The sequence below is a fragment of the Strix aluco genome, chromosome 5 (assembly GCF_031877795.1).
Source record: "Strix aluco isolate bStrAlu1 chromosome 5, bStrAlu1.hap1, whole genome shotgun sequence".
Taxonomy (NCBI): domain Eukaryota; kingdom Metazoa; phylum Chordata; class Aves; order Strigiformes; family Strigidae; genus Strix; species Strix aluco.
Window position 1 is genome coordinate 9,153,842 of NC_133935.1, and position 22,542 is coordinate 9,176,383.

The window sequence follows — 22,542 nt, forward strand, 5'->3', positions numbered from 1 at the left end:
TTCAAAATCTTATTATTGATCTTCAGAGGAGACTAAAATCAGAGTAAAAGATGCACGATCTCTCTGTCTCATCAGCCAGCTGTGCTTTCACTACCTTATCTGAAGCACTTTTATCCACGTAGGGGAGCAGGGCCAGTTATTAAAAGCTCAGTTGCATTAGCAGCTTGCATTTCCAAGCACCACATGCAGAGTTTTGCTAGAAGCACATGACCAGGTCCTCAGTCCCAAGGAGGGACTGACGGGGCAAAATCTGAAGAGCCCCTGTAGATCCCACAGCTTGCCAGAGGAGCGGATCTGCGCCTGGCTGTTTTTGCCCAGATTTGCCAAAGAGAAAGCTCAAAGTGCAACAGGAGAAGTGTGCTGGCCTCTGAGCAAAGGCACGGGGCTTCTTTGGGTTTGGATTTGCTCAGAAGGAAGAGGATCGAGCAGCTCGAGCCTTGGGATTTAGGCTGGGGAGCAAGAGCAGCGGAGGGTGAGGATGGGCAGGATCATAGTTCAGTAAATACATCCAGCTCATCCTCAAGCACAGATTCCCACCACTGTTCAGGGCAGCCCATAGCAAGCAGAAAAGAAAATGAAGTCATTTTAACTCCTTTGCTCCTTTTGTTTTTTTCTTAGAGTCCTTTCCAGTACACACAGTGCTTGCAGAAGACCTGTGGTTGACTGGGCTTTTAAGGCCTCAGTTGAGATTTGCTGAGCAGCCACAGGTCCCACTGACTCCAGAGTGAATTGCAGCTTCTCAGCACATCTGGAAATGAGTCCATTTTTGCTAAAGATGGGCAATCAAAAAGGGAGGCACCCAGCATTTGAAGCTACTTTTGGAAACATATATATATAACTGATTTGCAAAGTGAAAGGGGGAAAATGATGCAGGCACCTGACAGAGTATTTATTTTTGTTCATGGTTGATTTGCCTTTTTTTTGCTGTAATTGCCCAATTTGCACAGTTGGTTGTGGTGTGCACAAATCATCTTATAATTGCACACCATAATTATTCACAGTTCTTGTCCCAGAGTGTTTTCATTTGATTTTAGAGCAAACACTCTACAGAAATGAATCAGGGAGGTTCACATTCCTCACTGGAGCTGTTCTCTCAGATGTCAGCAGTTTCAGGAAGACAAAACTGTTTAAATTTGCATTTGGTTCAAGTCTGGAAGATTACTGGAGCAACTGGGAGGACTGCTCCTAATAAAAACTTGTCCTAAGAACCAAATAATGCCATGTCACCTCTAAGCCACAGGGAGGGTTACAGGAGAGATCAGTCTCCATGCCCATCCAGTCTTTGGTGTGCCTCTTGAGAGTGCTAACAAGAGTTATTGACAGCTCTTGAGGGTGGTGTGCTTGAATTTGGGGAACTGAAATCAACGGCTGATTTCACATAAGCCACCAAACAGCAATCACATAGTAAAGACTGTCAGTCTCTTACAGGTGACATCCATTTCTGCTTTTAAATTAGATTTTTAAAAAGTGCAAAACATCTGGCTGAAAGCAGTGACTACAATTTATCAGCTTGCTCAAGTCCAAACAGAACAGATGGAACACAGATAAGTGAAGCAGACAAATTAATTTACTCATGACCTCAACAAGTTGAAACTGGAATCATTAACAAATAATTCTTTCGCGGATTTTCAAGCGGCTCTTTAAAAATGTACATACCTGCATTGCACAGAGTCAGACCACAATCTGTTTAGTGGACAGATTGTGTAAGTTTGTGATGTGCATTCATCAAAGAGACGTTTATATTCTGAAAGCTTCAAGCTCCTCATCCAAGAGTTTTTAGCCCAAGGCACTTTGTAAAACAAAACAGTGGGACTTACATTGCCCTTGTGCGCTGCGGATGCTTAGCTGGAACATCCCAGAGCATAGAAATGCTCGCACTTTGGCAGGTTATCAGATGGGTGTTTTCTTTTATCCTCTTCATTTTAACTCAGCTGAGAACTGGGGAGTCCTTCCAATGTCATTAGAGCTGTGCTCTGTGCTAGTGCTAATGCCTGTATTCATTTGCAGCGTGCAAACACAACTAAATCAGTATTACCTGTGGGGTAAGTCTGATGACTTGACCCCTTCTGTGCAGTGAATCCCAATGTTAACCTAATCCAGTTTGATGTCACTGTTCAAGTGGTGCCTTCCAGGATAAGACAAATTTATTTTCTTTTTAATTCTTGTGATTTTCACTCCGCTACAATTTCGGAGGGAGGGGGGAGTTTAAGATGTAAACAAATAACAGAAAAAAGATACAACCAACAAAAAGTCCTCACCTCAGCATTCAGATCTGCTCCAGCATCTAGCAGCATCTGCACCATAGCCTCATCACCCCTGACACAAGCATACATCAGTGGAGTCATGCCCTAGTCATTTTTTGGAGTTAAAAAACAAAGGAATTGACAAATTTAACACAGAACTCTCTTTGATTTTTTTAAAACAATTATTTAAGTATATATCATCAAGACTAACAGTATGTATTTAATGAAAGCCATTACCTCTGTTACAGACATGCCCCTCAGACTAGCAAAAGCCAACCATTTTTGTAAAATCTCCATTTTTGTTGTCTCTTGTGCTGACTGGGTTTTTTTCATCTTATCCTTGGCATCCTCACCATGGTGAGTACAACTAGGCTTGTCAGCCTCACCTCCATCTTCATATACTAAACCAAACACTTTCATCTTTGGGGCCCCAGCAGAGAAATGTTTTTATCAAAGCAACTGTATTTCCACAGGTATTTTAAAAAGACAATAATTCTATTAAGTTTTCTATGATCACAGTTTCATAAAATCTAACTTTTTAACTACAGAAAGAGCCTTTAAAAACATCCCAAGTTCCTCTTAAGATAGGTTAGATTCAGGCACAGCTTTTTCAATATGGATACTACAAGGGACTGGAAATGTAAAGGCTTTGTATAGCACTTCCTAGCAAACAAGGACTTAATTTTAAATGGAACACCAGACAGCGTTGTTGCAAGTTGCTGGCTCTAGGAAAACGTGGCCCTGTTTGGAGAAAAAGCAGATTAAGTGACCCTTCACTACAGAACCACCACAATGCAATTTTTATTAATCTGAAATACCTGCTGCAGCTGATCACCATTTCCCCTAAGATAAGTGTTAACGTGGCAGCGGTAATGAGTCCAGATGAAACCATGAAAAAAATCATTAAAACTACCATAAATTATAACAGAAAAAGCTGCTTATTAAATACAGTAGGGGGTGTTGATGAACAGCCACCAGTTGTTTTGCAGTAAATCTACCGCAGCATGCAGCTACCTCTGATGCATGTTTATAGCCTCCCTTGAGGTCCCCTGGTAAATTTGCTGTCAGACGACAGCCCGTTTGCTGTTTAACCTGAGTGCTGCTGTGAAGTGAAGTTATTTTCAGAGAAAGTGGAGGTGCCCAGCACGGCCAGACACAGACTCATGGCACTGCTCTTCCTAGCAAGAGCCCAGCACCACTATTTTTGCTAAACTACCTCATTTTTCCTGTTTGCATGCAGGGCTGAAGGTAGTAGATGCTTATGTATGGAAGGGCTGCTCTTGTAGAGAAAATATAAATTAAGGTGCTCAGATCCCCCCTGAAACACATTGAGCATCTCACGGGTTCAAATCTGCAGTGTACTTATGGAGATACAGACTAAGGGAATAGGTATTTGGGGCCTCATGCCATTATTAAGAAAAAACAAGTTCACCCCAGGCAAGGAGAGTTCTTGGGTGACTTGAAGTTACTTGCAAAGAGAATTTGAAAGTATTTCAGCTACAGTCAGTGGCAAAACATTTCTTTTGGCAGTCAGTAAACACTAGAAAAAACAGGATCACGAGAATTACAAAAAACATGTGTTTGGGCCTTGAAACACAGGGATGGGATGGCAGCTTAAAATTAAATACATGTTCCTTCAACTATTTTTTCAATTTATGTAAGTGGTGTCAATCAATAATGAAGTGTTTAGCACGAGGGGTCTAATCAGATCTGAAGAAAAGAATTTGAAAACCTGGAGCCGGGGCTCCCCCCTGCAAGACGCAGCACGTGGGCAGCCGCAGCGAAGAACCCTGCAGCAATGCCCGGAGTAAAGGGTCTGCCTGGGGACCACATGGGTTATTTTGGCCCTGCTGAAGTTGAAGGACTTACCACTGACTAAAAGGGAACCAGAATGTCATGCTGCAGTATCAGGATTTTAAAGAGTTAATGCGGTCTCTAACCTCCCCTTCCTTTGCACTGCTGTCCCTACTGCTTTTGTCTCTGTCAGTCCCGTCCCCCCCCCCAGGGTTGCTCTGCAGCTCAGCCTTGGGCTGCAGCACCGTTCAGCCCCCCTCTCTTTGCACGAGGGAGGAATGGATTTTTAATGAGCCCATCATTAGTGTTCCATGCACACAGAGGAACAGGGTAACAACGTGCACAATCAACGCAAAGGGCATTTGGCTTTTGGCAAAATAAAAAAATGATTCTCTTTGAGTCTTGTATCACTTAGGACTCTGTCCTGCAAGACGTGGGATTCTACAAGATGTAGAATCTTTGATCCAGTGAAACATTTAGGCACAGGCTTAACTTTCACTCAAATAGGATGTAAGCATGTGTTCAGAGTTAAGCATATGATTAGGTACTTTGACGAATCAAGCCAGAGTGTTCCCAGGTTTCAGCCTGGAGGACAGAGGAAATATGCTGTTAAGTTTCCAGGTTCAGACTAACTTAAAATAATAATAATTTTTAAAAGTATAACATATGAACCTTGGAATGAGTGGTCTGATACTATTTTTTTTCGGGGAGTACTGCCCTCTTCTAAAGCTTTTCTCAAATGAATCCACAATATTGACTCAGACTGAAGCTACTGAATAGCAACGTAACTCACATTCTTGGAGCAGGTTTCATCTCAGAACATCTAAACCCACTAGCAGTCTAGCTTTTGTCCCAAGCGACCACCTCAGGAGCAGCAGCCACTTGCCTCCTGCCAAAGAGGATGCCACAGCTCTGGGAATGTGCAGTGATACTTTCATCAGGGGCACCAGAAAATTCAGAAGACTCTATTTCAAAAGGAAATGGTAGTATCCATGGCCATCGCTTCCCTCTGGGAAGGGGGAACCACTTTGGTGAGCATCACAGTCCAACAGACTGCTGCTGGTAGGTAGCTGCACGGGCAGGTTTATCCCTGGACACAACCACCAGCTTCACAGAGGTGTAACTCCAGGGAAATTTAGGCTCCTCAAATGGTGGATATTGGCCACAATGACCAACAGAGGGGTAACACTGCAGATATACTTTCATGACTGGAAGGTCAGTTCAAACTGGGCTGAACCCAATTAAAGAGTGCCAGCAATTGTTTCCTGCTGGAGGTTCGGTGGTGCATGTGAAATACACTGCAGATCCCAGGGCAGTGTTCAGTGTTAGGATGTTCACCTCATGTAGCCTGGCCCCATACCACTGTTCATGGCATTGAAGCAGTTTTAAGTATTCAGATCAATGCTAAGCTCTCTTGGGATCTTCTGGCTTCACTTGACTCAGTTCACTGTTAAGCAGATGTCAGGGGATACATTCACCCTCATGCTGTGTTACCTCAGCACCAACGAATCCACACAACTCAAAAAGACTAAACTTCATGTAGATGTTCACCCAGCAGCGCTTTAACTAAGCGCAAAGTAACGCAGAGAAAGCATTAAGATCCTGGCTTATGTTTAGGGGGCTAGTTTTCCGTGATAAGCAGACAAAACTCTCATATTTCACAGTTGCTTCTTTACATTTCTATCTCGTTACCTGTTCACTCATGCTGTTAATCCCATCCGGCCCCAGCAAGGATATGGCTTGTTTAACCAGATCTGTTCGGCCACAGTTGAGCATCCGGAAACCCAGGTCCTGCTTGAACTTTGCTTCGGTGGCAACTGCATCCAGTTTCCGAGATGCACAAAAACAGTCGTCGATTCTGTGGACATGAGAAATAAACTCTCTCAGAGGACAATCAGAGGGCAGACTTCGCTGTGCCTAGGAAAATAATACTTTGCCCTATCTTTGAAGGATGTAGGTCACGCACACATTCATTCTCCTTTGACCTGTATGTTCGAGGGAAGTGCTGAATGGGAAATGCTAATGCAAGCTAATGGAGATTGCCCTCGGTCTATCTTTCATGGGACAAGTTATATATTTTATAAAAAATCAGGCAAAAAAAGCACAGCTTTCACTTGATTTTGTTTCCCTGTTTAAGCAATGCACAATACATTCTCACAACAAGTTTTCTCTCTGCATGGCAAGGTTATCTGGTCCCCCTGATCTCTGAAAAGTTTCAGTGGCTTCAGTAAGCTTTGAACATGCATCAAAAGGATGTATAGTCATTGACGATACAACAAAGAGAAAATAATGTCACTCCAAACACCTTCAAGGATCTTAGCAGCACAGCCCCAGCAACAGGAAAATCTTTTTGGAGCAGAAAGTGTAAGTCTCAGAATCCCAGAGTGGCTGAGGTTGGAGGGGACCTCTGGAGGTCATCTGGTTCAACCTCCCCTGCTCAGGCAGGGCCACCTGTAGATGAGGGCACCATGCGATCAGGGAGAAGGCAATCTTGCCAGGTAAGCACGGTGAAATGCCACAAATCCTTGCTGGCTGTGCCTAACAGATGACATGTCATTCTTTTAACGCCTTATTCAAAATATCTCCAAACTGTAAACTGCTCAAGATATCCATTTCAAATGGAGGAAGGGCTAGGAGTTATTTAACCAACATGTGAATCTACAGTTCCAGAGAGAGCTAGGCAATTCAAATCTGATGTTTATCCAACTTGGTTTCATCTTATTATAAGTCAGATTTGCTTTTATTTCATGCTGAGGAGTGTCTGGGGCAGAGGGTGGAGTCCAAATCCACAGTGCTTTTGGTGTGAACTTGGATAAAGGACTTTAGAAAAACACCACTTTCATTCTCTAAAAATGCTAGGTCAGAAAATGAAGGGCTACTTATGAATGAAAAACAAAACAAAGATCAAAAGTGAAAAAGTCAAATATACATCAAATATTTGTTTTCTATTTCATATGTAAAAAAATGCTGCAAACCAAAAGATAAACAGCACATCATCATTTAAATTTCTTCTTCAAAGTGCTTTATCAGAGCTTTATAAAATATATAACACTGCTTAATATTTAACAGCAATGTGCAACGAATATGCTGTTTATATAGAAGCAGTGGTATGTAGTAATAGCTACCGCTCTTCCTCTTTCAATAGAAGAAGTGAGATGGAAAATACAAAGTATTTTGATCAAAGCTTCTACAGAACTTGGTATTGAAACTGGCACCTGAGCTCAAGCTTGCTCTCTGCTGTGCTGGGCCATGACCAGTCTGGAAGAAAACAGATATTTTGTTGATGTTCATTCTAACGTGCTCAGTTTGGGTTTTGATTGTTAAAAAGTTGATGTCCTAAGAATGCAAACAAGGTATGCTTGGAGTATCATTACTCAGGGGAACAAGGATGATGCTTCATCACAACAGCATGCTGGAAGATTAATGCACAACACTCGGTCACAATAAATACACCATAACAGCAATAACAGATTCTGAACCAGTAATATGCCTACAACAGAGATGGAAGAAAGCAACGCATAGCAAGGCTGGGTTTTCTGCAGTAGTTTCTGCGCGAATTTAGAAGAAAAAGCAAAACCAGCACAGATATGCAGGGCTGAGCTCAATGACACAGATCCACGGGAGCAACTGCGGCTTAACACGTTCACACCGTATGGCACATTTCTGACACAAGAGCTACAGCAACATTTGGTACTTGTTATACCCCCATAGCTTGAGATGCTAGAGATCATCTGTGCCCTCCTTTAACGTATGGCAAAGATAAAGCATGCTCAGAAGTTAGGTGGTGGGCGTTTTGGTGCACGGAGAGAGAGTCTGGACCTCCCAGCTGCAGTTGCCCATTTCCAGATGACTCTGGGCTGAGAACGAGGTGGTTCCTCAGCAAAGTGCAGCTATGGAAAGATCTAGACATCTTCAGAGGACTGCAGAGGTGTCTGCTACTATGAATCACTGCCTGTGTTAAGTCACTGCTTCATCATTTGTACTGAGGTATATAACATACACTCTGAATAAAATGGGTCAAACTCAGTGCTGGCAGAAACAGGCAGAGCTTCACTGACGTCAGCCCAGCTTGGTGCATGCGAAACGATAGCTGATGATCTCCTCTTTTTAAAAAGCCAGATTTTGACCTGGGTTGCACACCCACACAAGGGAAGAAGGAGGAACAAGAACCTATCTCACCTATCCTGTACAGGCTGCCCAGATCTCTGCTCTGGCATGGGTTCAGAAATTACTTACTTCTCCATAAGTAACTCCTGCATGAGTTGGCTCTGGTCCCCTAAAAGCATGTCAGTTTACCTGCCTACTAGCCAAGGGGACTCATTAATTACTGCTGATACTGGATATCAGCAAATTAGTATTCCTCAATCAGCTTGGGGATAAGGGTCTTGGTCCAAGGGCTCCAGGATGCTACAGCTGTACAAACACTGCAAAAGTAACAAGGATGCAGAAGAGAGCCTGGGCTGCACGGCTGCTAGGACACCAGCACTGATGAAATGTGATCTAGGCCAACTACTGCAAAGGAGGAAACCACAACTTAGTACTACTACCAGTGGCCCACTGCCTTTTTATACCCCAAAAAGGGTCCATTGTGAGTGAGTTACAGACCCAATTTATGGGACATAACAAAAGAATACAGCAAATACAGCAAAATTTGACATAGATCATTGTTGGTGCCTCCGTTGTCATATGTTGAGTAATAAAACGGATAGTGATCAAACTGGGGAGTTTAATAAAACAAGAGCATGATGCAAGGGAAAGGAACGGAGGATGCTTCAGAAGAGAAAGCACAGCAATGTCTCGAAAAGCCAGAGAGATGAACGAGTTAAGGAAAAGATTTAACATGTACAGATAAAAAGCAGTGAACAGACAGATCAAAAATTATCAGGAACTACGAGTACAGAATAGGAGAACACAGCACCGCTTTTAACACTGGAGAAAGCCAACTGGGAAGACAGTACAGCAGACAGACCAAGCAGTCGCATTTCAAAATGAAACCTGAAAAATCAAAAAAACGCCAAATCCTTCAAAAACCAGCCCCAAGCCACCACAGCACTGCATTTGCTCTAAAGTCTTCTTTCATACAATTAACTGCATAATGTTGATTCCAGCAGAAGCAGAGGGCCTCTACTCCATATTACACTATACAAAAAGATGCTGCTCCATCATGGACACCATCCAGAATCACAAACATTAAAGGATATAAGATAAAAAAGGAGGAAGGGAATAGTCACCCAGGCTTGACTCACTCAAGACTTCTTAACTTTGGACTGCAACAAATACACTGGCAAGCTATGAAGAGGTGCGAAATGGATGGGAAGAAGCTTGAGAAATAAGGTTGATGAGGAACGGTTAAGTCAGCTAAATATATAGGGTCACCTTTCAGAGTTGTGCCTCCAAAGCAAGGGAAGCCAGCATAAGCACAAAAAGAGCTGGAAACCCTCCCAGCTGCACAGTCAGTTCACAGCCCTTTTGCCAAAAAGTCTTTGTGATCTTTCCAAATGCACAGGAGGCTGACACCGGCCCGACGGCGGGATGTCCCCTCCACGGCCACCTTGGTTTGTTGCCAGATTCTGCCGGCTGCCAGCGCTCACACGAGTCCACCTTTCCCCAAGACCTCACCCTGCAGAAAAGGTACTTTTTCATTGAAGGGGCAGGGAAGGCTGACTGGAGGAGCAGAAGACCATGGGGGGGGCAATGATCTTCTCCCCTTCTTCTCCCTAGGTACAGCCTCAGGATGGCAGGACATCACCACCCCAGATGCTGACTGCTTCAGTTGAACTTTGAGGTCCCCCAGAGGTGATACAGTGACAAAGGTAGGACTGACCAGCATCCTCTGAGGGTGACAACCTCTCTCAAAAGACTGAGCCCATTCTGGATGTCCCTATTTAGCAACCTGTGGGACTGTGCAGGCTCCTTGGCACCCCCACTGCTGTACACATGCTCCCACTCCCATAACTGAGAAATAATATGCTTGAAGTAATAACATACACTGATCATAGTCCTCGTGCTCAACAGCAAATCCACCCCTCTAAATCAGGGGTTCAGTCACGCAGCCTGTAAACACCCTAACTGGTACTCTCCTACCTTGAATCAAGCAAACAATTGCTTTTGTAAGTAAAAGGAAAATCAGAAACAGGTGAAATCTTCTTGATTTTATATTTGTAGCAAAGCTGTGACCACATTTTTTAACTTACAATGCAATACAATTTTCCTGAAGTCCTCTTTTAATTCCTCACAGATATTGCTTCTACAGCAGTTATCTTCAAGATCATTACAGTGTTTCCACTGCACATAATTAACTTTACTGTGGCTTTATATGGGGAATGCCATGGTAACATTAATTATTTGCAAATGGTCACTGTCAAATGCTGCATGGTGACCACGACACACTACCATATTCTGAAATACTCAAACCTCTGAAGGGAGTCAAAGATAATCTTCGTCATTTATAATGGGTCCTAGCAGTACAGCAAATTATTTTTATCTTTTCCCAAACTCACATTATGAAAACACAACGCAGCACTTCTACAGCAATGGTTTAAATGCAAGGGTTGGGGATTTTTTTTTCATTTTCACTCAGACTGGCTAAGATAGAGTCTGTGCAGATCTTTAGTAAGTTACTCATGGATTGAATACATTTGGGAAAATGGATGATTCAAAGGCAAAGTGTTTCCATCGTAACTGGTTGACACAGCAGCTCTCTTATTACATAGCTATTTAATTATTTGTTCTTTGGGAGGGGATTATTGCTATAGTCAGTAGTGGACAAGAAAAAGCAATGCTCTGTAAATGTTATCAAAACAGAAGTAGGAACACCTTAACCATGTTTTAAGCTGTATGTGCTGGCATAGCATGCTAATAGTTGATTTTAAAAAAATGGAGTGCAGGCTGTGATGAGCAGCAGGACAAATGTTCCCCTCCACTGAAATGAACAGATCACCATCCTGATAGCCAAGCACCAAAACCTTGTTTGTCCACCCAGGACTCAATCACCAGCCCTTTCAATTAAAAGAATGATAATCTATTAATCAAGTCCATCTTTTTAGCTCTGTGGAGTTTATTCAGTCTGTCCCTGTCCTAAATATGGATGAGGTTTTGAGTCGGAAATTATAGTTCAGCTGGTTGGAAGTCTGGAAGGAGTCATATTTTAGCCAGCAATATACATGCATTTGCAATGCTGAATTTCTTGGGGTCAGGGATCACAGTTTTGATCTGGGTATGCACAGCTCGTAGCACAAAAGGGTCCTGTTCCTTGCCTGGGGCTCTTCAGTGAGACTACAGCCACAAATGACAGTAGCAGGAGCGGCAGACGATTTGATTTAAATTTGTGAGCACTCTTTTTTCCAATGTGGTACTTTAAAAGGGACTATAATACTGATATTAATAGGACTGCAATATAAATACTGTATTGAGACAATTATTTGCATTTTCAGTTTTGGAGAGAGGGAAACATAAGCACGAATACGTTGATCAAAGTGATGACGAGCACTACTTTTTTAATGCAGACCTAAAATATCTCCATTTACTTTAACCAGGAGCCAAATTAAGACAAGAAAATAAAAATACTCCAGATATTTATTAGCCAGCTTCTTATTCTTGCCAAAGGCCTGAGAATAAATTGGTTACAGATACTGGAAAATACATGATAAAAGTGATGTGACTATCAAATCAAGACCCAAATCTATATTTCAAAACACTCTTAATATTACAGTCCCATGTATATAGGCCAGGAACCATGTTCAAAATTGAATCTGACTTCAGATTTTGAACAAGGCCAACATATCATAGGAAAATATGGCTACAGATTCATCTTTCATTTAAATAGATAGCACAGTTCTTCACCAATGAGTGGAAGATGATATGTGATCTGTATCCTGATATTCAGGAATGTGTACAGAGACAGAGCATATGAAACAGTAATGAACTCGCTCACAATGGGAAAAACCCTAGAAGGCTGGATCCTAAAGTCTGTAAAAATACAAACGTGTTCTCACTAAAGTGAAGGAGAACATGAGGACAAGGTCCTCCCCTTCAATAATTTTTTCTTATTATTGTTGTCTTCAAGCAGCAGGTTGGCAGGAGAGGTTGAGATTCACCTCAGGAAACCCATGCTCTACCTTTTAAGCAATAAAATCTCCTTCATCCACTGGTACCATCTGCCCCAAGGGACTGCTGGATTTTGTCACGTAGCTTGTTTGCTACTGCTCACTGGTTTGGCATTTTTGTGTCTAATTACGGCAATAGCCATGACTGGTGTTAAAGGATTAGTGAAAATTTGTGGGATGAACAAGGACATTCAAAGAGCTAGGCAAACATCAAGTGTCCCTACTTAAAGTGGCTGCATCTAATTAAATAGCAGAATTTCTCAGCAGTTTTGTAGTCTCTCTCCCTCTCCAGAAAGTCAGCCCCTTACCCAGTACATTTTAAGATAGTGAAGAGCAGTGGAAATATTTTTCTGCCTTCAAATCTCCATTTGTAAGTCTATTTATATTTTCATGCTCTAGTACAAGCACAGGATTTCCATAAATAAAACATTAAATGCAACTCTTCTTCTTTCGCTTTCAAGTTAGTATTGCATATGTGTGGTATAGTATTAAGATGACACAGCAAATGGTATAGACTGCTCTGAAAGAACATCTTCCCTTTATGTTGCTGTATTTTTCACTTTACACAGTCTTAAGAAAACTCTCTAGAATGAGCCAAGGATGCTCTCATGTTAAATAAGCTTCACTCTTGAGGTTGATAATGCTATTTTCCTAGAGAGCCTTCATTAAGAGGGATGGTCCCAGACAGAAAAGCAGACTTAGGTATTCTCAGGCCAAGGCTAATTGGAAATTAGGACAGGTTTTCAAAGGCACTCAGACACCGCATTTGCCCAGAGATCTTTCTGGATCAGAGCTGTAAACACAACTTGGAGCCCTGGGCGAGGCTGCGACAGGGCAGCGGCTGCCAGAGCATATGGGACTGGAGGGTTAATAAACCCAGTCCTATGCTGCAGCAAGGCTTGGATCCACCTACACTTCCAGTCTGAACTTATGACTTGTTAATATTCACATATTCCTGTGTCCGTGCTGCCCTTTAAATAGTGCATTTTTCCTTTCGTGGTGTTTACTCCTGATGTATTTCTGGAGAATAGTCACATGTTCCCTCAGCACCCACTTTGCTCAGCTGAATAAGCCCCTTTCTTCTCGTCTTCCTACACGAGAATATTTTGTAAAAACTCAAACTACCCCAGCCCATTTCTCTCTACACGGTCCAATGTGAATATTTTCTTGACCCAGACAGAGGATTTGCAATTCTGCATCACTTCCTACCACTTTCACGTACAGAGGCACCAATATTTTCCCTCTTCCACTGGAAATACTTCTCCTGATGCAGCCTCAAAATGCATTCGCTTTTTTCATGGCTGAGGAAAAATCCACGTCTGTGGCTTTCAGTCATTCTGAGACGAAATACTGCTCTACAGTCTATCACCACCTTTCCAATACTCAGTTCCCAATACAGTATATATTATACTGCATATACAGTGTCTATGTTACAAATACACCGCAGTATGTATTTTTCTAATTAATTTCCATGTATTTGCCTTCCATTTGTGGAAAACTGCATTTCATCCCATTTCTTTTGTCCCAGCCCTCAAGGTCATCCACTTTTTCCTGGATGATTTCCCAAACTTCCTCTGTGAGGACAATGCCTCTCAGCATCATGGCATCAGCAAATTTTAACTTCATGAGCACACTGCTAAGATTTGTGCCAAAACCCCTTCTGAAAATTAAAAAGCACCAGTTCTTAAGAGTGAGAGCTGAAGATCTCTGCTTGTAACCCCATCACAGCCAACCCAGCTCTTGCCACCTCTCTTGAAGCCAGCCACTGCTCACTTTCCAATTCCTTTACTAACCCTCATCTTCTCTGTCTTAATAGCTCCCTGCATGGACTGCATCGAATCATTCACTCAAGTCCAAATAGATGAAATCTACTGAATTTCCTTGGGGTAGAAAATCAGTTATCTTATCAAAAAGCTATTAGATTAGTCTGGCAAGATCTATCTTTAGAAAATCTGTGTCACATTTTATCCCATTTTTCCCTCAACAACATGTCTTTAATCAGTCTTTGCTTGAAAAAACATTCGAAGGCCTCGCACTAACAGCCTGGAATTTTCCTCAGATCGTTTTTCATCCTTTTCAAATGTTGGGCATTACTATTATTAGTCCTTAGAGTTATGGTACCATTCTGGGCTTTGTCAAAACTATTTCCCTCTGACCCTCTGAATTTGTGAGGCAGCTCTTTCTCATCGCTGGGATAGATGTTATCTGGTCACCCCAATTTGAGTACATTAAGCTGCATAATTTGCTCTCCTTTTGATTACTGTTTTTCCATTTTCATAACCTTGTTGCTATTATTTGTTTTTCCTATTCCCTCAAGATTTTCCTCCCGAAAACAGAGGCCAAGTGTTCACTTAAGTTCTTGGGCGATGGCCTCTGTTGGCACCGATGCACACCTCTCACAGATGCCTCCTCAAGGCCAGGACTTACGGATACCAATTTCACCTCTGCATCCCAGAACAGAGGAGAAAAATGTGCATGACCATGGTCAGGAGCAGAGATAGGACCCAGACTCACAGTCAGGCAGACAAGAAGAGGGATATTTGCTGCATTGACTATACATGAGCCCAGCACCCTCGGGGAACCCAGCCATAACTCCAAAACACTGCTGAAGTGTATGAGCAAGTGATTAAAGGGGATCAAATTATGGCTCTCCATCTGTGCACAGGCACAAGCCCTATCACGCCAGCTCCTGCTCTCACCAGCTCTGCCTTGACCAGCAGCGATGCTGCCACCTCCAACTAAATTTGACTGGAATGTAAGCAGGGGCTCTGACCACATCAGTGGGCTCGGCGTGCAAACTGCGCTGCCTAGCTCTGTCCTTCAGCATCCCCCCAACAACCAGGGACTGCAAACGAGGGACTGCGATGCTTCTCATGGGCAGCCTGGTGGTACCAGAGCCCAAGGGGTCTCCACAGAGGGATGAGGCAAGAAGAAGACAGACCCCTGTGGGACTCCACTCATGAGGATCCTGACAGCAAAAATGCCATTTCCCATTGCTGCCCTTTGGGTAGGGCTGCCAAAAAGGACTTCAGACCTCTTTACAGAATTGCCCCGGGCTCCTCCTGCCACAGCGTGGCACCTGCCTCCAGTGTGTGGTTGTGGTGGACAGTAATGAATGCCACAGTGAGTGATCGCATTTCTCCACCATACAAGAGAAAGGCACGAGCCTTTTCATCTATGGATAAGAAGAATCCGCTCCTCAAGATGACTAAACTCTGCTTCTCCTCCAAATCCCAGCCAGAAGCTTTGCAGCCTGCTGGGCAAAGGGACAGGGGACTAATGAACATGAGAGGGCTTCCAGACACTCTCATGGCTGCAGAGAAATGCCCAGCCTCACTGGCAACGCTTCTGAAGGATCTTGGTGCCATGGGGACACATTTGGTGTTCCTCTCCATTCAGACACCAGGAAGGTCCCTTGACACAGGCTATGTCAGCAACCCTGCAGGGCATTCCTTCCCCAGCCAAGCTGGGGATCAGATGTACAGCTGGGATGTTTGGGGTTCAGGTGCCAGAACCCCATCCTCGGACAGTGCAAGCTGGCATCTCCCAAAATGCCTCCTCCTGCATCACTGGAAGTACCAGGAGTGGAGATGCTGTCCACCTGATTCCCTTCAGCAGAGCACAGATCCCTTCTCAGGGGTGAGGAGACTGCTTGCCAGCCCCACAAACACCCAGGAGAATCAGCTTTCCCAGAAAAACCAGACGGGATGACTTGGAATCAAAGAGGTCTGAGGCAATGCTGAGGGTAGAAGAAAATACTTCGAATAACACATGGAAATGGCTCTTGGTAGAAGAGAATTGCACTCACATCTCTGTGTGGATTTTTCTTCAATGTTTGCTGCTTTTGGATATCAGAACGAACATGCACACACACACACACACATACACACTAGACTATATCCTTCTTTTAACCTCTGACTTGCCAGAAAATAGCCCCTTATCCAGCCAGGTGCAGAAATGACCAAGCAACAGTCCTTCGCATGACATTACCACCTGTCTCAGGTCAGTTTGTTCCAGCATTTTTACATCCTCCAGGATTCCATAATATACTGCAACCAGAAACGAAGCCACTGACCCCAATAAAAAGCACGGCAGATTTTGTGCTGAGCAATACAGGATACTCCTACCTTGCTCTGTTTCTCTGCTGTCAGTCTCCAGTCCCCCGATGTAATCATGCAGTAGCAATCCCCCACCACCACGGGTCTAACACATCGGGGGTTTTTTGTTTCAAACAAATGTCCCACAGAACAGAGGAAGGAAAGACATGCAAAGAGCTTCTTGTGTTTAGGCAGAGCAAGGGGAAAGGGATCCCTTGCACATGTGATGATGAGGAGCAGCCAAAATCAGGCATCTGTTTGCAGCCAGCCAGACTCAGTGCAGACTGAGAAGTGATGCTACCTTACTGGAGGAGAAAGGCAGGTAAACACAGTTTTTACCACTGTCTTTCTTTTTGGCAACAAATTACCTTCATCCCTGATGCCTTCATTAATAAAAGGACTAGAGCAGGTAGCAGAGCACCCACCTTCACCAGATTTATGCCAGCAGACAGCTACCTTGCACACAGTTCTCTACTGGCTACGTCCAGCTGCCTCAGGTGCCCCAAGAGAGCCTGGGTACAGGTGAGGCTTTACAGAAGTCTGGTCTCCCACTACGACAAAGAATATTTTGGACACAACTTCTGTCTCAGCTAGCTGTTGTGCATTCAGCACTCTATCTGTGAAACCTACCTCCTTGCAAAAGGTGGAGACAACTGGCCGTCTATCTAAAGCTTCCAATCCTGGGGGAAGGTGAACATTTGTATCCCTGCTCATCTCCCAAGGCTGGGGAAAGGGAAGAAACTTTCTGGCACGTCTGCTGCTGTAAAATGAAAAGAGATCAGGAAAGAGACAGGCAGCTCCTGCCTGATTCCAACTTCCCTCACTCCTCTACCCAGAGCAAGAGCAGCTCCTCTTTCAGGAGATGAAAACAGTTCAAGAAATTAAGGCAATGAATTTTTAAAAAAGGATCAGAAGAGGGAAAAAAGAGAGGAAGTACTGGAATGAAAAGCAGGAAGAAAGCAGAGATGATTTACAAAGCCACGTATCAGGAACCTCACTGCTGGAGTATGTGATTGTGCTGGGAAGTGTCACAGCAATCTGCTGAGAGACCTACATGCTGTAGTTCAGATAAGAAACTGAACATTTGGTTTTTATCCGAACTGATCCTGAACTTCATAGCCTTTGAGATCCTGCCAATCTCTCCCTCCCCATATGTGTGTTTTTCCAGCATGGAAGCTGATTTTGTTTTATGCATCTGCAATGACAGGTTTTGAATCAACACTGTGGAAAGATGCAGTATCACATGGGACCATGAGAACTTTTGGTTTCAGGTCTCTTATATTTTAGGGACTAAAGAAGTCTGCTAAGAAAAGCCTAGAAATTGAACCAGTTTCAAGGTTCTACTTATTAAGCCATTTCTATAAAAGTCACAAAATATATCAAGCTAACTGCACTTAAAATCCTCCAGCTGTCATCCGTCACAGAGCTTATTTCAACAGCTATCCCCTGTAAAGTTGTATTTTCCCCCCCTCCCAGTGTTTGCATTTATGAAATTGATGCTTGCTGAGGAGTTGATAGTTGGAAACACTCCCTCTCTAACAGGAAGGCATGAAAGGGTGCCACTTGGCTTAGTGGAAATGAGAACGGCTGAGGGTCTGCACCGAATACAAATAAAAAATTACAAGATGCAACATTTAAAATTAACATTCTGATGCCTCACATTATTCTTCAGAAAAACTCAGTCCTTCCTTTCATCTCAGAATTACAGGCAGCCAAGGTCTGATTTGCAGCTACGCAAAGAACCTGCTGCACCACACTGGCAGCGGGCACAGACCTTAAAATAAAAACCGAAGTACGCGGACACTCATTTACAGACCTCTGCCAGCACACCAGAGTGAGATTGTCATTTGGGGACATCAGTGGGTGAATCAGGCCCCTGCAGTCAAACAAGGGCACATCGCAAAGTCTGGTCTCTCTAATATCCAGAATTTGTCTCAGGAATGATTTATCTTTTCATTCCCACCTGATTAATCCCAGGCTGCACTCTTCAGGCTCATTCCCGCTTGCAAGACAAGCAAGGACAACAGCAATCACTTCTACTCTTTATGAGATGAACTCCTGATGGCAACTTTAAACTAAAGTGATGATTTGTTACTCATAATTAATAAATTCTTCTGCAGCATATACAACTCTCCCCAACTTCAAATGATTTTGAAACTCCTGGAAAACGGTCTAAAAGTTGATGGCATACATATATATATTTATATATATATAAATACACACTGAGAAAATACAACTTTAAGAACGGTATATTGTGTTTTTTTAATCCACAGATATTTAATTGTTTCTACCTTAATTTCTATGACAGAGGATGTAGAGTAGAAACATTATTGCCTTATTTGCAATGCTACCTAAATACTGGAAGAGGTATTAAATTAATTATGCCTTTTCAAAACCAAGTGCTAGGTCTTCAGAAAGTGCGTAGTCCCTAGAAGTCCTGACATTTCAGTAGGGATGCAAAACGCTACACTTCTGGAAATGAGGGCCAAGATGGTCACACCAAAGGGAAGTAATTACAGCCAAGATTTGAAATCTGAAACGCTCAAGATTTCACTTCTGAAATTCAACATATTTCTTCAATTAAATATTGAATAGCTGTGACTATAAAAAGCCTATGCAGATCTCAAAGTAAAGTATCATACTCTCTGGTGAAAGAGCATGTCAAGGCCAGAGACAACAGAAGACAGCTGCCCTGATGCAGGTAGTCACAGCTAATCATACAGATCAAACCTGCTTTCTCTGTTGCAGGAAAAAATGCATCTATTGCTGTATGAAGAGGCAGACTGCTGAAAATTGGATTTTATGTACAGATTTGTGAAGCAATAGCAGTGAGTAATTTCTACGTTGGCAGATGTAGAATGTCTTTTCATATGAAAATCAAAACCAAATACATTCTTGACTCCAGAATAGCCCTAGATCATGCTTTTATACATGTACATACTAGTAAGGCAAAACAGACACTAAAAACATATCCTGGCAATAAATACTTTAAGACTTCATTAGAAAACCAAAAGGTCACATCTGATACATGAAAAAGTCAAATTATCTAGGCTGACATTTATAACTAATTTGCACTGACATTAGCATGAAAAACACAATTTTACTGCAAGAGGTAGTCTTACCTATAAGTTTAAATGTGCCCTTTAAGCATTAATGCTGAAAACAAAGCAGTGAAAAATATCTGCAGCCCTGTCAATTACATTTCGGTATTTTATAGCAAAGCAACGTGAAGCAGACAATTAGCAGAAGATTTCAGCCCCTCATTAGCAAGCAGAACCTAACAGTAAGAGAAAAAAACACCACCATATGAGCTCTGATGAGCAAATTTCGGGCTTGATCCAGCTGTGAGATAGTCAGGCACCCATTACCATGCAACCAGCTTATCCACGGATGTGAGCAAATACCAGGAGCCGATTTTGCAACGCACACAGCGACGAGCCCGAGCATCCATGCACCTCTCAAGGCAATAACAGAGCCCTCTGCCTGCCTGCTCGCTCACTGTCACTAGGAAAGAGAGACACATTTTGCACAAAGCAACCGATTTTTTTTTATGGACTTACTTTAACTGTCGAGGTTCGCAGTCAACTCCCGGCAGTAGGAGCCTCGCTGCCTGCCGTACGTCATCGCTGTCCACCGAGAAACTGCGACGGTGCCCCGCGTGAGCCACGGCAACCCGTATCCACTCCATCAGGGGAGGCAGCACAATGAACGGCCTGGGAAAGCACACAGACATGAATGCTACAGTACACTAGCATCAAAATAACAGGTATACAGAGAGAGGGGGCAGGGGGATGTGTGTGTGCATGTGTATATATGTGTGAAAATATATATACAGAGAGAGAGAAGGAAAAGAGCAAAATCAAAGCATGGGAGAGCAAACTGGCTCAGCAAATTTCAAGCAGGTCTGAATCAAGATGTCTCACCCTGTCTCTGGAGCAGGGTTATTTGAAGAGTGAGATTTATGAGCCATGCTCATTTCTGGGGCTCCTGTGAGGTCAGTGCACCCGCCTGGCAAGCCCTGCCTCCCCCTCATCCTTTGCACAGTGTATCCCGAAAAGAGGGCAGGAGCCTGGCACAGGACCACATCCTGCTATGGTTGACGTGCCAGGCTGGGTACGCTCCCCAACCACATTGCAATAGGGACAGGAGAATGAACCAGGGCAAAGAGAGGGGATGCCCCCACCCAGGGGATGGCAGGGATGGAGAGGTGATGCCCAAGGAAGTCTCCAGCATCTCCTATCAATGCAGTGTGCACCTTGTGCTCAGCGCTGAAAGCAGGGACCTTTGGAGCTGATCCCACTGTATTGTGGAGGTTATCTGTAAGCAGCATCAGACACCAGACCGCGTCGTTTTGCTTTTAGTGGTACCAAACCTCTACACCTTTGGGTACCATCTGTTCTGTCACTTAAGCAAAAATACACAAAACCGCCCCCCAAACTGGATGGTGGGACCCTGGGCCACAGCCCCGACTTGAGCAAAGTATGGACACGATCAGAGACATGCTCCTTCATTCCACAAGACCTGGATGGCCCCATGTCCTTGCAAGAGCTGCCCAAGCCTTAGATGAAGCATACAGTTTGCCCGATCTACGCTAGAAATTATTTGGGAACCAAGAGATAAATGACGAACCTTAAATGAGAACCATAACTTCAAGTCCTAGTCTGGAGACAAAAATAATAAAATATCCTCAGCTGAACACCTTGGAAGGTTGCTGCCTGTTAGATCAAGGTGGGATCTGCCCTCCTGTCCTCAACAGGTTTTTGTGTCTGCTTCATGATCTAGCTGGGGTGTCCAAACTGGGTGTCTCCTCCACAGCTGTACACAGGAGACAAAGTCTGTGTGGGGAAGGGATGAGGAAGGGTAGAAGAAATCTCTCTTTATAATAATATACTATAAAATTCTAAAAAATGTATATGCATGTACAAATTCTAAAAAGTTTATATGTATATTTTTAATGTAAAATCATTAAAAATTAATAAATCTGTCCAAGAGCTACTTGAAAACTATGCTGAAAGTCCTGTGTTTAGACAGGACTGCTGAAAACTATTTAGACACAGTGAGACTGTTTCATCCCCACTGTAAAGTAAATACCATGGCTAAGGGGTGCTAACAGAGTGCTATAATATTAACAAAAAAAAAAAAAAAAAGAAATTTGTAAATGACTACTGTCCTCAAGGACTTTCTGTAATTAACCTTCTCTTACCTTCCTCTTCTGAACTTTCTTCTTCCGTCTCATTTGCTATGTGGGTCCCTTTCCCCTCCTCTTTAACTGTATATTCCCTCCATTTATTAGTATATCATTCTAATACTGGAAATGCTCCTATCAGAGCAGCATCATCCTCTGCTTTTGCTCCCTTCCCTTCCCCTGCTGCTTTTCATTCAATATTGCTTTCCCTTACTTGCCTTTCCTTCTGTGGGCTCTTTTCATGGGGGAGGGGGGGTGGTTAGAAAAAAAGGTAAAAGGTCTGGATTAGGTGCCCAGTAGGCAAATACTTTACATTTTAAATATATAACACTACCTCAAAAGTATCTACCCTGAGAAAAATTATTTAAGATGATGTTGATTCAGGAACATCCTTCCCCTATTTATAGCTCTTTATGCCATTTATTTCTCTTTTGAAGACTTGACTTTACATAGCTCTGATATTAATATTCTTGAGGAGGGATGAGATATCTCAAAAGCGCCAAAGGACAGAGAAGCCCTGAGGCCACTAACTTTCCACAGGACGCTGGGTTCCCAAATCTCACAGGCGCTTAAATGCACAACCTCCTTTTGAAATATGACATCTTTGGCTGACTTACCACTTTCATCATTATTCTATTCAAACACATCGGCATTGCCTCAAGACCAGGCTGCATTTGTTTCCAAGGCTTTTTGCTCTCCCCAGACCTGTCACAGCCACATAAGGAGGCAGATAAGGACGGAACATCTCCCACAGCTCCTGTGAAACGATTCCCATAACCCAGCTCATTTGTCACGATGGTGGCAGCAGTCAGAGTAGGGAGAGGGGAGAAGCAGGGGTGTATCTGCTCCTGTAAGGTGACCTGCTTCCCAGATCACCTCTCACATGTGTCCTCGGAGCAGAAGGGACCTGCTCTCGCAGTGTTAAGTAGCTAGGGACGAGTGATCGGTGGGAGTTGTTTTCATCACTTGCTGAGCAAACAGTGGAAAGGGAGCTGCAAATCACGCTGGAAGTGTAAACATGCATATAGTTACCCACGAAACTTGGTGTTAGGGAAACAATTAAAGGGAAACAATTCTAGGTTATGGTTTGCATGAGTGAAGGAGGTCTGTATCAGAGG

General features: G+C 43.3%; 1 protein-coding gene across 3 annotated transcripts in view; it reads right to left on the reverse strand.

Annotated features, from left to right (window-relative positions):
- The window catches only part of ABTB3 (ankyrin repeat and BTB domain containing 3), a 181,783-nt gene that overhangs the window by 29,932 nt on the left and 129,309 nt on the right, over positions 1-22,542 (reverse strand). For 2 of the 3 annotated variants that reach the window (XM_074825817.1, XM_074825815.1), the window contains exons 4-6: positions 19,800-19,952; positions 5,730-5,895; positions 2,259-2,348 (exon numbers count right to left, since the gene is read on the reverse strand). In XM_074825817.1, the coding sequence (XP_074681918.1) occupies positions 2,259-2,348; positions 5,730-5,895; positions 19,800-19,952 (409 nt within the window). The remainder of the gene's footprint in view (positions 1-2,258; positions 2,349-5,729; positions 5,896-19,799; positions 19,953-22,542) is intronic. The other variant, XM_074825816.1, reaches the window with a different exon arrangement.